This window comes from Mytilus edulis, chromosome 12 (assembly GCF_963676685.1).
Source record: "Mytilus edulis chromosome 12, xbMytEdul2.2, whole genome shotgun sequence".
NCBI lineage: Eukaryota > Metazoa > Mollusca > Bivalvia > Mytilida > Mytilidae > Mytilus > Mytilus edulis.
In genome coordinates, this window is record NC_092355.1 from 61658880 (window position 1) to 61674346 (window position 15467).

General features: G+C 34.8%; 1 protein-coding gene across 1 annotated transcript in view; it reads right to left on the bottom strand.

Moving 5' to 3' along the window:
* The window catches only part of LOC139498896 (uncharacterized), a 253701-nt gene that overhangs the window by 40570 nt on the left and 197664 nt on the right, over positions 1–15467 (bottom strand). Inside the window, exons 12-13 of the mRNA XM_071287485.1 lie at positions 6001–6107; positions 97–550 (exon numbers count right to left, since the gene is read on the bottom strand). Coding sequence (XP_071143586.1) covers positions 97–550; positions 6001–6107 — 561 coding nt within the window. The remainder of the gene's footprint in view (positions 1–96; positions 551–6000; positions 6108–15467) is intronic.

Here is a 15467-nt window from a genome sequence, read left to right on the forward strand (position 1 = left end):
CAATTGATTAATAGTTTAAACATATTTTATTTGCAAAAGTAGCAAAAGGGATTGGACACAAGTTATAACAACATTAGAGACGTAATTGATTAATACCTGTCACAAAGGATCTCATGACCTCCACCATGAGTAGCGGGTTAATTATCACATAATTTTGGAGCTGAATAGTATTAAAGTAGATAAGCTTCCCAAGAGAATGTTGGAAGTGTAGGAAGTCATGAAGTTGTACTGAATCCAGGACGGACACCTTGCTGATTGAATTCAATTCTTTAAGTTCTACCAATGACAGGATTTGCTTTCCTGCAGCTACCATTTCAGCAATCTCCAGTTCAAGGGGGACCCAAGCGTTTGGCATCCTCTCCCCCCAACACGGATGATCGAAAGTAAGCTCTGTGATGGCTTTCTTCAGGGATTCAATTTCTTGATCATCTTTATCAGTTGCATTGACAAATATTCGTTTGTCAAGGACAAGATGATTTCTTCCCTCGTGATCCTTAAATAGTTCCTCTACTTCGCTGTACAATAGTGCACGTCTGGTTTCCACATCCTCCTGTCAAAAATAATCATCTTTAAGTACACATGTGAAGGCTGAATAGGATGCTGTTGCAAATGATTGACATCATACTTGTCTATGTAGAGGAATATGATATTATTATTTTTCAAAGAACTGGTTTAAGTGCTTACAAAAGACTGTTGTACAATTATTTTTTGTTTTGTTTTTATGGATATTTGTCAATTGACAGTCACACAACAATACTGGTAACATCTTTTTGTGTTACTTTGTTTCTAAATACATGTACATAAAATAATGTATATGTTACAGTAAATAGGTGAAATTAGGAATTCATGTAATTACTAAAATTTAGGAATTACTTGTAATTCTTGATGCACTTAGTTAATACAAGTAATTCCTTAGACTGCCTAATTATTACCAGTAATTACTAATACATGTATTTAAATGACTTTTTACACCTATTCCCAAACAGTGAAACAATGTTCTTAAATATACCTTTTTGTTAAAGGGGCATTGGCTATATAATACAAAAAGTAAAATATGATTTTTTTTGTTGAATGAGATTTTAGTTCGCTTTTTGGTACTTTAAAAAAAAACATGGCTGATGAGTTATTCACTTGCAAGTGAAAAATTCGACCCCATTGAATAGTTATGTTTTTTGAAAATGCATGACTAGAAAGAAAAGATATCTAAACACTAGTTATTGAAATTGTTTAATCAACAATGTGACAGAGTCTAAATGCCAAGGGAAAAGCTAAACATTATAATCAGCAAATTAAAAAAGATGTTAATGATACTACAAAAAGACATGAGATTATTACAATCTCTCAACATTGGTAAGTTATGGTTTTCATGACATTTCTGTTGTACTTAAAAGTAATTCAAACTATACAAGTTATTTAACAGTCCTGTTCAAAGGGCTAATGCTGTAGTAAAAGAAGAAGGGGCTTAGTGGATACATATGCACCTCTTGCTTTGTCAAACCGAAGATCCTACCAGGTCCCTTTCCTGGGCCCATCCAAGGACTTGGAACAGACACCTTCTTTATGTGCTGGGGTACACTAGTTTTGTTGAATATACCCCTCCCACCATAATTTAAATTTGTGATTAATGATGTACAAAAGACAGCAGTAAACACATTGTAAAAATCTGCCCAAAAAGCATCCAAACCTACCCAGAAATAATAATGTCCGTCTGTGTCTGTCTGTTTGCAAATCAAGACCAGGTGTTTTGTAAGGATAGGTGTTCTTTGCTTCTTATGTGACACTATCATTATGTCAATAGCCACTAAATATCGAATGAATTTATACATGATGTATATCAACATTATTTTGTCAATTACCAAAATCATTTTAATAAATTACTATGCTCTTCATTGACTCTTTAATTGGAGTAATTGTTAAAAGGCTAATTTTAGTATTATTTGTGTAATAGACATTAAAAGAACTTTAACTGTGACACCTGTTAACCGTTAAATAGTAATTTTTTCTTAGCATCTGAATGAACTCTCTAGAACTGTCTGGCAATTAATTAGTGCTATTTATCTATGGTCATAAAGTTGCCACTGAAGAACATTTAAAGTTTCTGGTTATTCTAATGTGTTTAACATTCAAAGATAAAGACCGAGTTAATGTATTTTCTGGTCAGTTTTAAGGTTGTTGCTCGATGTGAAAAGTTGGTTACATGTTTGCAATATATAAAAATTGTATAAGAACTCGATGTTGTCTTTTTAATTCATATTGAGGTGTAACAGTAATATCTTATCTTATTTATACATGTATTTCAATTTTAAATGGATATTTATATTTGCTACACAAAAGGTGGGATAACTGCTGTATGACTTGTATAATACAATTTTGTTGCAGATTATGTTTTGAGGTCTAGAGAAATATAATTTTATTTATGGCAAATGTCCGCTTCATCACAAAGTTCTGACAAAAGAAGTTGTAGGTAAACCTATTTGGTAAAAGGAATTTAATCATCTCATATGTAAGATTATTCTAAATGATATGCAAAGTATGTCAAATGGAAATTTTAATTTTATTATGAATTATCAAGATCATTTAACTTATTTGGCATAATCAAATGTCTATCACCAACAGCGGAATTTGCCTCAAAACTTCTTACAAATGTATTTCTCATATTTAAATTTATATCATTGGCATGCATGTTGCAAAAATTTTGAGTGAGTTTCAAAACTTATATAACAATCATTTTCCTGTTTCAATTCACAAGCAGAACTAAAGAGCATGCAGTGTTGAAGGAGCTTTGATTCCCTAACCCTTAACTAATCCCAACAATCCCTACCCTGTTACTTCCTTATTTTATATCTTAAGTTAGTAAATAGCTGTAAAAATTACTAAAAAAATCATTGAATACCTGTAATCACTGAAACAATCAGTAATGCCCGCGTCACACTGTCCCGATTTTTATACAATGGACACCCAAATGCGAAAATTGTAAGTTCGTACGAAGTTGATCCCGATCTCGTTAAAATACAAAAAAGTGACCGAAGCAAGTACGATGAATAATGAAGTCTATACGATGGTGCCGAAATTATATACGATAGCAAAAGATGGACATACGAAGGTTAACCGAAGACGGGTATTTAAGCTTCATATCTCAGCCGAAGCCTACACGATGGATCACGAAGGCTACACGATGGATTACGAAGGCTACACGATGGATTACGATGATGGCGCGATGGCCATACCATGTATAAAAGATACGAACAGAATTTCGACAACATATCGTTTCTGTACAAGTGTGCCATGCATGGCGGGAAATCAATCTTTTTGTCTAATTCTTATAAAACTTAGTTTATTATCCCCTCGCCTACTACATGTAAGTTGCGTGTAGATAAAATTGTTATGGACACTCTAGAACCAAAATGCTCAAAACGTGGTATGGTGTTACTCGTTAAGAATATCTTAAGCGCTATTGACTTTAAAGTTCAAAGGTCAAGGTCACAGTGGCAGTTGTAATACAAAGCAATATTACCCTTGTGGACACTCTAAAACCAATATGCTTCAAAAGATTTTAACCACATTTGGTATATTGTTCCTCCTTGTAATGATCTGACATTTCTTACGTTCAAGACCACAGGTCAAGGTCATGCAGATGGACTTGTTTTTTCTCCTTGAAATAGCATAATACACAGGAAATTGGTTGCTCATTTTTTTACCTGCTGGTTCTAAAGACAATATTAAAGGTATTTCCAGTTACTGAATGTTTTGGTTGATTTCTAAAAAATAGTTTATGTATCAAATATGCATATTCAATTTACCATTTTCTGCATGTGTCATATACAAATATAGTGTCCATATTTGTCCTCAATATGTTACATACGAGGGGATGCCACGCTCAGCATTGCCTTGTTTGAACTGTAAAATGTGTGCACTAGTCTGAATAATTACCCATAATTATGCCCATGTTTACTGATCTATCTTAAAGGTAAGGTAATTGGTTCGTTGATCCCTTTTATTCAAAAAGAGCTCTTTCCAGGAGAATATCATAATAATATAGACAAAAGGAAGGATGTGGGGAAAGCAACAAATGCGGCAAAATATGACATATAGAAAACAAAATGGTTATGGGGTAAACATTCGTGTGACAACAACTGAGACCATACATAAAAATCAGAATAATGAAGAAAAAGTTGGTTTCCCTATATACGTGTACCTGCAGTGTTAGTGTATGAGGCGCGTTTATGATTTTCATAATGTTACTTGATATGAAAAATGGAAAAAAAATAATATTTTACTTGTAAAAGTAAATCCTGAGCCTGTAATAGCTGCTCTTCTTGTTCCATTTGAATTTATAGAAACAACGCTGTCGCCTTTCTTGTTCTCATAGAATCATGATATGAGCTCCATATTTTGTGAACGTCTTTCTTAACTGTCGTATTAGACTGACCAGTGCATATCGCGCATGGCACTTTAAATGTATTTTAGCGCGAAAATTAACTTACATTTAGCTGGATTTATTGCCGTCGTAGTTCCATCTTGTCGCCTTCGTACTTTTATTCGATGGCAACACGACGGGATTACGAGGTCTTCACGAAGTCGTGTTGCCATCGTAAGACCTTCGGGTAGCTTCGTGATTCATTCGTTTAGACATCGTAATGTCAAAACTGCCCGATGGAAACGATGGAAACACGAATGCAATACGATGTGCAAAGATGCATTCCCGGTGACATTACGACGGTGAGGATGGTGATACGAACTCAATACGAACCCTCAACATCGGACGCACCTTCGGGGATTTTTTAACATGTTAAAAAATTTAGAACCCTTTCGGAATTTGTCCCCGAAGGCTAGAAAAAGTGGCCGATGGTTCTACGATGGTTAAAGATGGCACTACGAATAGCCCGATCTTGTTATGATCAGTCCCGAATTTGAAAATTTCCATTATCGTGTTGCCATCCGCGTAAAAATCGGGACAGTGTGACGCGGGCATAAATACATGTTATTCCTAAATGAGTAGTAATTTCAGGTATTTACTGAATTGTTTAGTAATTACTTGTAATTCCCTATTTCACCTATTTACTGTAACATATATATAGATTATAGTTATCATGTATTTCTTGAGCTTATATCCTCCACTAAGTCTAAACCATGGAAAATATGAAGATTGTGACGAAATCATCAATTTAGGTACCAGAATTATTATTTGTTACGCCAAACACGCGATTCGTCTCCATAAGACTCACCAGTGACGCTCCGATCAAACTAGTTATAAAGCAAAGGAGTACAAAGATGAAGAGAATTGGGGACCCAAAATTCCAAAAAGTTGTGCCAAATATGGCTATGCCTTGGATAAGAAAAATCCTTAGTATTTCGAATAAGTTATAGTTTTGCAAACAGTAAGATAATAAAAATTTCCATATAATTGATATTCAGGTCAACACCAAAGTGCTGACTACTTAGCTGGTGGTTCCCTCTTGGACAAAAATTGGAATGACATTTTCATCATCAACTTTTCAAGTCAACAAAATTATCAAGGATTAATACACAAACACACCAGTGTGGTATGAAATTTATTCATATGGATATTAAATCAACATGTATGTTTAGCAAATCACATTTGTCCTCTTTATCTTATTTTTGACCATTGGAATAGAGTTATTTCTAATCACAATATTTGCAATATCAGTACAGTCAGCATTTCCATCTTTCTTTTAGTATGTTATTTTCTGGAGTCAAACTAGTTTGTAAAGGAATGTATGCTTTTACAAAATATATGACTCTGTGTTTTTAAAAGCCATTATGTTTAAACATATAACACATGTATAAAGTACCTGTAAAATAGACAATGGTTTATCTATGAACCTGATGATGCATCACCAAGTATAACATGTTCCCATGAAGCTTGGTTCTACATATTGCTACTATGAGAACACTCTGGTACTGTGTCCTTCTTAGTAAATACAAACAAGATCTAAGGAAAACCTCAATAAATGACCTACATATATCTTTTTCACTTACCACTGGTATCTTGTCCTTATGGGTGGCAACAAACAAGATCCTAGGTATGCCAGCATACACCACCTTACAATAGGTCAGTATTGAGTTCACCCAGTGTAGTAAGAAGACTAAAAGTATAATAAAACTAAAATGCAATGTAATCAGATGTGTAATTTGTCTCAAATATATTTTAATTTTATCACTTTCATAAACTAGAGGCTCTAAAGAGCCTGTGTCGCTCACCTTGGTCTATGTGAATATTAAACAAAGGAAGAAGATGGATTCATGACAAAATTGTGTTTTGGTGATGATAATGTGTTTATACACCTTACTTTACTGAACATTCTTGCTGCTTACAATTAGCTCTATCTATAATGAACTTGGCCCAGTAGTTTCAGTAAAAAAAATTTGTAAAAATTTACAAATTTTATGAAAATTGTTAACAAGAGTGCACACGCTGAAATGTCTCGCCTTCTATACTAATCATTGATATTATGTTGATAGTCCTAAGTAACTAGAGGCTCTAAAGAGCCTGTGTCGCTCACCTTGGTCTATGTGAATATTAAAGGAAGCAGATGGATTCATGACAAAATTGTGTTTTGGTGATGGTGATGTGTTTGTACATCTTACTTTACTGAACATTCTTGCTGCTTAAAATTATCTCTATCTATAATGAACTTGGCCCATTAGTTTCAGTGGAAAATGTTAGTAAAAATTTACAAATTTTATGAAAATTGTTAAAAATTGACTATAAAGAACAATAACTCCTAAGGGGGTCAATTGACCATTTCGGTCATGTGACTTATTTGTAAATCTTACTTTGCTGAACATTATTGTTGTTTACAGTTTATCTCTATCAATAATAATATTCAAGATAATGACCAAAAACAGCAAAATTTCCTTAAACTAACAATTCAGGGTCAGCAACCCAACAACGGGTTGTCTGATTCATCTAAAATTTTCAGAGGAGATAAATGTTGACCTGATAAACAATTTTACCCCATGTCAGATTTGCTCTAAATGCTTTGGGTTTTGAGTTATAAGCCAAAAACTGCATTTTACCCCATGTTCTTTTTTTAGCCATGGCGGCCATCTTGGTTGGATGGCCGGGTCACCGGACACATTTTTCAAACTACAAACCCAAAAGATGATTGTGGTCAAGTTTGGATAAATTTGGCCCAGTAGTTTCAGAGGAGAAGATTTTTGTAAAATATTACTAAGATTTACGAAAAATGGTTAAAAATTGACTATAAAGGGCAATAACTCCTAAAGGGGTCAACTGACCATTTCAGTCATGTTGACTTATTTGTAAATCTTACTTTGCTGAACATTATTGCTGTTTACTGTTTATCTCTATCTATAATAATATTCAAGATAATAACCAACTAGAGGCTCTAAAGAGCCTGTGTCGCTCACCTTGGTCTATGTGCATATTAAACAAAGGACACAAATGGATTCATGACAAAATTGTATTTTGGTGATGGTGATGTGTTTGAAGTTCTTTCTTTACTGAACGATTTTGCTTCTTACAATTATATCTATAATGAACTTTGCCCATTAGTAACAGAGAACTATATTTGGTAAAAATTTACATAAATTTACCAAATTAATGAAAATTGTTAAAAATTGACTATAAAGGGCAATAACTCCTTAAGGGGTCAACTGACCATTTTGGTCATGTTGACTTATTTGTAGATCTTACTTTGCTGAACATTATTGCTGTTTACAATTTATCTCTATCTATAATAATATTCAAGATAATAACCAAAAACAGCAAAATTTCCTCAAAATTACCAACTCAGGGGCAGCAACCCAACAACCGATTGACCGATTCATCTGAAAATTTCAGGGCAGATAGATCTTGACCAGATAAACATTTTTATTCCATGTCAGATTTCCTCAAAATGCTTTGGTTTTTGAGTTATAAGCCAAAAACGGCATTTTACCCCTATGTTCTATTTTTAGCGGTGGCGGCCATCTTGGTTGGTTGACCAGGTCATGCCACACATTTTTTTAAACTAGATACCCCAAAGATGATTGTGGCCAAGTTTGGATTAATTTGGCCCAGTAGTTTCAGAGGAGAAGATTTTTGTAAAAGATTACTTTAATTTACAAAAAATGGTTAAAAATTGACTATAAAGGGCAATAACTCCTAAACGGGTCAACTGACCATTTTGGTCATGTTGACTTATTTGTAGATCTTACTTTGCTGAACATTATTGCTGTTTACAGTTTACCTCTATCTATAATAATATTCAAGATAATAACCAAAAACAGCAAAATTTCCTCAAAATTACCAATTCAGGGGCAGCAACCCAACAACCGATTGACTGATTCATCTGAAAATTTCAGGGCAGATAGATCTTGACCTGATAAACATTTTTACCCCTGTCAGATTTGCTCTAAATGCTTTTGTTTTTGAGTTATAAGCCAAAAACTGCATTTTACCCCTATGTTCTATTTTTAGCCGTGGCGGCCATCTTGGTTGGTTGACCGGGTACCGCCACACATTTTTTAAACTAGAAACCCCAATGATGATTGTGGCCAAGTTTGGTTTGATTTGGCCCAGTAGTTTCAGAGGAGAAGATTTTTGTAAAAGTTAACGACGACGGACGACGACGGACGACGACGCCGGACGCCGGACGCAAAGTGATGGGAATAGCTCACTTGGCCCTTCGGGCCAGGTGAGCTTAAAAGCTAAGCTTTATAACAACTGTACCATAAACTTAACATTAACCAAGATAACTAAACAAAGACCAATGAACCTTGAAAATGAGGTCAAGGTCAGATGAACCATGCCAGGCAGACATGTACAGCTAACAATGCTTCTATACAACATATATAGTTGACCTATTACTTATAGTTTAAGAAAAATAGACCAAAACACAAAACTTAACACTGTGCAATGAACCGTGAAAATGAGGTCACGGTCAAATAAAACCTGCGCGACTGACATTAAGATCATTAAATATTTCCATACACCAAATATAGTTGACCTATGGCATATAGTATTAGATAAAAAGACCAAAACTCAAAAACTTAACTTTGACCACTGAACCATGAAAATGAGGTCAAGTTCACATGACATCTGCCCGCTAGACATGTACACCTTACAATCATTCCATACAACAAATATAGTAGACCTATTGCATATAGTATGAGAACAACAGACCAAAACACAAAAACTTAACTATAACCACTGAACCATGAAAATGAGGTCAAGGTCAGATGACACCTGCCAGTTGGACATGTACACCTTACAGTCCTTCCATACACCGAATATACTAGCCCTATTGCTTATAGTATCTGAGATATGGACTTGACCACCAAAACTTAACCTTGTTCACTGATCCATGAAATGAGGTCAAGGTCAAGTGAAAACTGTCTGACAGACATTAGGACCTTGCAAAGTACGCACATATCAAATATAGTTATCCTATTACTTATAATAAGAGAGAATTCAACATTACAAAAAATTTGAACTTTTTTTTCAAGTGTTCACTGAACCATGAAAATGAGGTCAAGGACATTGGACATGTGACTGACGGAAACTTCGTAACATGAGGCATCTATATACAAAGTATGAAGCATCCAGGTCTTCCACCTTCTAAAATATAAAGCTTTTAAGAAGTTAGCTAACGCCGCCGCTGTAGCCGCCGCCGTAGCCGCCGCCGGATCACTATCCCTATGTCGAGCTTTCTGCAACAAAAGTTGCAGGCTCGACAAAAATAGACTATAAAGGACAATAACTCCTTAGGGAGTCAATTGACCATTTCAGTCATGTTGACTTATTTGTAAATCTTACTTTGCTGTACATTTTTGCTGTTTAAAGTTTATCTCTATCTATAATAATATTCAAGATAATAACCCAAAATAGTAAAATTTCCTTAAAATTACCAATTTAGGGGCAGCAACCCAACAACGGGTTGTCCGATTCATCCAAAACTTTCCGGACGGATAGATTTTGACCTGATAAACAATTTAACCCATGTCAGACTTGCTCTAAATGCTTTGGTTTTTGAGTTATAAGCCAAAAACTGCATTTTACCCCTATGTTCTATTTTTAGCCATGGCAGCCATCTTGGTTGGATGGCCGGGTCACAGGACACATTTTTTAAACTAGATACCCCAAAGATGATTGTGGCCAAGTTTGGATTAATTTGGCCCAGTTGTTTCAGAGGAGAAGATTTTTGTAAAAGATTACTAAAATTTACGAAAAATGGTTAAAAATTGACTATAAAGGGCAATAACACCTAAAGGGGTCAACTGACCATTTCGGTTAAGTTCACTTATTTGTAAATCTTACTTTGCTGAACATTATTGCTGTTTACAGTTTATCTCTATCTATAATAATATTCAAGATAATAACCAAAAACAGTAAAATTTCCTTAAAATTACCAATTTAGGGGCAGCAACCCAACAACGGGTTGTCGGATTCATCTAAAAATTTGAGGGCAGATAGATCTTGACCTGATAAACAATTTTACCAATGTCAGATTTGCTCTAAATGCTTTGGTTTTTGAGTTATAAGCCAACAACTGCATTTTACCCCTATGTTCTATTTTTAGCCATGGCAGCCATCTTGGTTGGTTGGCCGGGTCACCCCACACATTTTTTAAACTAGATACCCCAATGATGATTGTGGCCAAGTTTGGTTTAATTTGGCCCAGTAGTTTCAGAGGAGAAGATTTTTGTAAAAGTTAACGACGCCGGACGACGCCGGACGCCAAGTGATGGGAAAAGCTCACTTGGCCCTTTGGGCCAGGTGAGCTAAAAATGGTTAAAAATTGACTATAAAGGGCAATAACTCCTAAAGTGGTCATAATGACTTATTTGTAGATCTTACTTTGCTAAACATTATTGCTGTTTACAGTTTATCTCTATCTATAATATTATTCAAGATAATAACCAAAAACAGCAAAATTTCCTTAAAATTACCATTTCAGGGGCAGCAACCCATCAACGGAATGTCTGATTCATCTGAAAATTTCACGGCAGATAGATCTTGACCTGATGAACAATTCTACTCATGTCAGATTTGCTCTAAATGCTTTGGTTTTTGAGTTATAAGCCAAAAACTGCATTTTACCCCTATGTTCTATTTTTAGCCATGGCGGCCATCTTGGTTGGTTGGCCGGGTCACCGGACACAATTTTTTAACTAAATACCCCAATGATGATTTTGGCCCAGTAGTTTCAGAGGAGAAGATTTACGAAAAATGGTTAAAAATTGACTATAAAGGGCAATAACTCCTAAAGCGGTCAACTGACCATTTTGGTCATGTTAACTTATTTGTAGATCTTACTTTGCTGAACATTATATCTTTAGAGTTTATCTCTATCTAATAATATTCAAGATAATAACCAAAAACAGCAAAATTTCCTTAAAATTACCATTTCAGGGGCAGCAACCCAACAACAAAATGTCCGATTCATCTGAAAATATCAGGGCAGCTAGATCTTGACCTGATGGACAAATTTACCCCTGTCAGATTTGCTCTAAATGCTTTGGTTTTTGAGTAATAAGCCAAAAACTGCATTTTATCCCTATGTTCTAGTTTTAGCCATGGCGGCCATCTTGGTTGGTTGGGCAGGGCACCAGACACATTTTTTAAACTAGATACCCCAATAATGATTATGGCCAAGTTTGGTTAAATTTGGCCCAGTAGTTTCAGAGGAGAAGATTTTTCTAAAAGATTACTAAGATTTATGAAAAATGGTTAAAAATTGACTATAAAGGGCAATAACTCCTAAAGTGGTCAACTGACCATTTTGGTCATGTTAACTTATTTGTAGATCTTACTTTGCTGAACATTATTATATATGCAGTTTATCTCTATCTACATTTTTAAAACTAGATACCCCAATGATGATTGTGGCCAGGTTTGGTTAAATTTGACCCAGTAGTTTCAGAGGAGAAGATTTTTGTAAAAGTTAACGCAGGACGACGACGGACGACGACGACGACAACGACGGACGATGCCGGACGCCAAGTGATGAGAAAAGCTCACTTGGCCTTTCGGCCAGGTGAGCTAAAAAGGAAGGCAATTAAAAACCCAGAAGCTTAGAAATAGAGTAAAACATCACGTTGTAAGAAAATGGCAACACGTAGAACAACAGATTTTTCTTTTATAATTTTACTTATTTAGCTTAATTGTATAAATTGTACCATTTGACCAAGGGAAGGCAATACAAAAAAATACAAAATTCAAAAAAATCTAACAACTGTCAACAAAACACTATAGGGAACACGAAAGATTGAGAACCCCTCAAAACCTGGGTGCATACTAGCATGCTCCTAACCAGTTACCAGTTACTGATATTGGCAACAATCGTTAAACTTTGAACAAGACAAGTGAACATTTGTTGTTATGTTGCATTTGAAGATGTGCATTCATGTCTATATATAAAAAAGGAGATGTGGTATGATTGCCAATGAGACAACTATCCACAAGAGACCAAAATGACACAGACATTAACAACTATATGTCACTGTACAGCCTTCAACAATGTAAAACAAGTAAACAAGAAAACTAACGGTCTTATTTATATAAAAAAATGAACGAAAAACAAATATACAACACATAAACAAACGACAACCACTGAATTACAGGCTCCTGACTCAGGACATGCACATACATGAACAATGTGGCGGGGTTAAACATGCTAGCGAGATCCCAACACTCCCCTAAACCATACTAACCTGGGACAGTGGTAAAACAGTACAACATAAGAACGAACTATACAAATCAGATGAAAAAGGCTTAACTCATAAGATGGACAAAAATACAAGTGGACGTGGCCGGTTACTTGTACATCCGACAACAAAAAGACACAATGAACAGATCTGAGAGTACTCACAGTTATCTCACAGCTAGTTCAAAGTCACTAACAACTAATTAAAAAAATCATGAATCTTAAGACTAAACTATCAATCCGTACACATCGAAGATCCAATGGATTTATTGTAAAGACGTCATAAACAGTCAGAGAAAAACATGACCTTGTGCAATGTCAAGTTACAGGTATGCATTGTATATCTCTTAAAACTGCTTCCAATCTCAGTGAAAAGTAACTAGAGGTTCCCAAGAGCCTATTTTACTCACCTGATTCTACTTTGGTTATGAAAATCATGTAAAAATTTATTAAAGTCATAACACTTACCCTAATAAGGATTGAGGCCAAATTTGGTTTAATATTGGCCCAATTATATAATAGAAAATCCTGGTAGCCATCTTGAACATTAAATTGGCAATAAAGTAGAAACACTTCAAGTACATCATAAGACACATTTATGCCATGTTTGGTTTCCTTCCCTTGGGGTCCTTTGTTAAACTGAGTATCCCCTTGGCAGCCATCATATTTGGTGCATTTGCTACACAAGACTTTTGTATGTATTTCACATATAAAGTAAGTTGTTATAATGAATTTCCCGTAGGCAGCCATCTTGGGTGATTGAATTGCTACAAAGTAACAACATGTAGCCAAGACCACAATAGGAACAATGTTGCCACGTTTAGTGTCATTCCATTAAGTGGTTCTCTCAAAAAAGACATATGTATATATTGCCCATAAGTTCCTATGTTAAACGAAGTTTCCCGATGGCGTCCATCTTGAATGATGGATCACCTACAACACTTCGGTAGCACCTCATTAGGAACATTCATGCCATGCTATGGTTTCAACCCATTAAGCTGTTGTCTAGAACAAGACATTTGTATATATAAACAAATATATTCTATCGAGTTCTTTGTTAAACTAAGTCCCCAGCTGGTTGCCATCTTGGATGATGGTTCCCCTACAAAGTTTCAATTCATTCCATTAAGTGGTTCTCTAGAAGAAGTGCAACTTGTAAAAAGTTAACTAAGACAACAACGGACAACTTAAACAACAAATGATAAGAAGAGCTGACTTGGCGAGAAATTTGAGCTAAAAATATGAAGATAACTAACATTGTAATCTGCCTGTAAGTTATATGCCAACTTGAAGCATTTATATATATATATAGATTCTTACATTGGTATCAGTGGATTATCGGATTTCTTCAATCGAGATAGTTAATTTATAATTTAACTATCGAGATTGGATAAATCCGATAATCCACAAGTAACTATGTAAGAATCTGTTTCTCTAATGATTTAAAAAAAAAAATCTTTTTTTTGTTAAACGAAAATCCCCTTCAAGTGCCTTTCACATTCCACGAAATTGTCGATTTCATTAACACCTGTTAGCACATTTTGATTGTCACGGAATAGAAGTTCCATCATAATATAAGTTCCAAAAGGAAAAGATATTCTGGAATACTATTTCCACAGGAATAATTAAAGAACCTTAGTGAGCACGCTCACATACCCCACGTCCCCACATTGTCATTGGAGAAATTAAATAAGTATAAGAAAAAAAAATTGTATAAGAAAAAATACTGAATAATAATTTCCTGTCAATATACACATCTACATAATATGTCCTTATTATGTACAAAATTTCATGAAATTCTGTTGTGTGTTTTCAGAGGAGTTGAGATGACAAACTGTTGCAGAAGTACATTGAAGCAAATAAGTTCAAAGGGGCATAACTCCTAGAAAAAAATTGAATCGTAATTTCCTGTTGATATGCACACCTACGTAGTATGTCCTTATTATCTACAAAGTTTCATAAAATTCTGTTATGTAGTTTTAGAGGAGTTGCGATGACTAACTGTTGAAGTAGTACCTTAAAGCAAATAAGTTCAAAGAGGTGTAACTCCTAGAAAAAAAATTGAATCGTGATTTCCTGTCGATATGCACATCTACATAGCATGTTCTTATTATCTGAAAAGGTTTCATGAAATTCTGTTATGTAGTTTCAGAGAAGTTGGGATGACAAACTGTTGCAGTAGTACATTAAAGTAAATAAGTTCAAAGGGTCGTAACTCCTAGAAAAAAAATTGAATCGCAATTTCCCGTCGATATGCACAACTACATAGTATGTCCTTATTATCTGAAAAGGTTTCGTGAAATTCTGTTGTGTGGTTTGAGAGGAGTTGCGATGACAAGAAACAGGACTGACGGACGGACTGACTGACGGACGGACGGTACGACGGACGGGTCAAAAACATTAACCCCTCGCAACTTCGTTGCGTGGGGTATAAATATTACAGTATATGTTCCTAACGGAATAAATGGTATAGAATATTTATTACAACAGGAATATATATTATGACAATGTTTATAACAAAGTTTCCATTGGAACTTCTGTTAGGTGGAACAAATACATGTTGACAGATTCATCCAGTTAGTTAAAAAAGGTTATGACCCTTAAAATCATCCAATCATTTTTTGAGATCACAGGCAACCACATGTTGAGTATTTTTTTTAATATAATAGTTTCGTAAAGAGATAAATTTCCATAGAATTAGAAAAAAATATGTATAGAATTTTTTTTCTTCTTTTATTATCGTCATTATCTTCTCCCTAAAATGAAGTATTTTCAGTAATATGGAAGGTACAA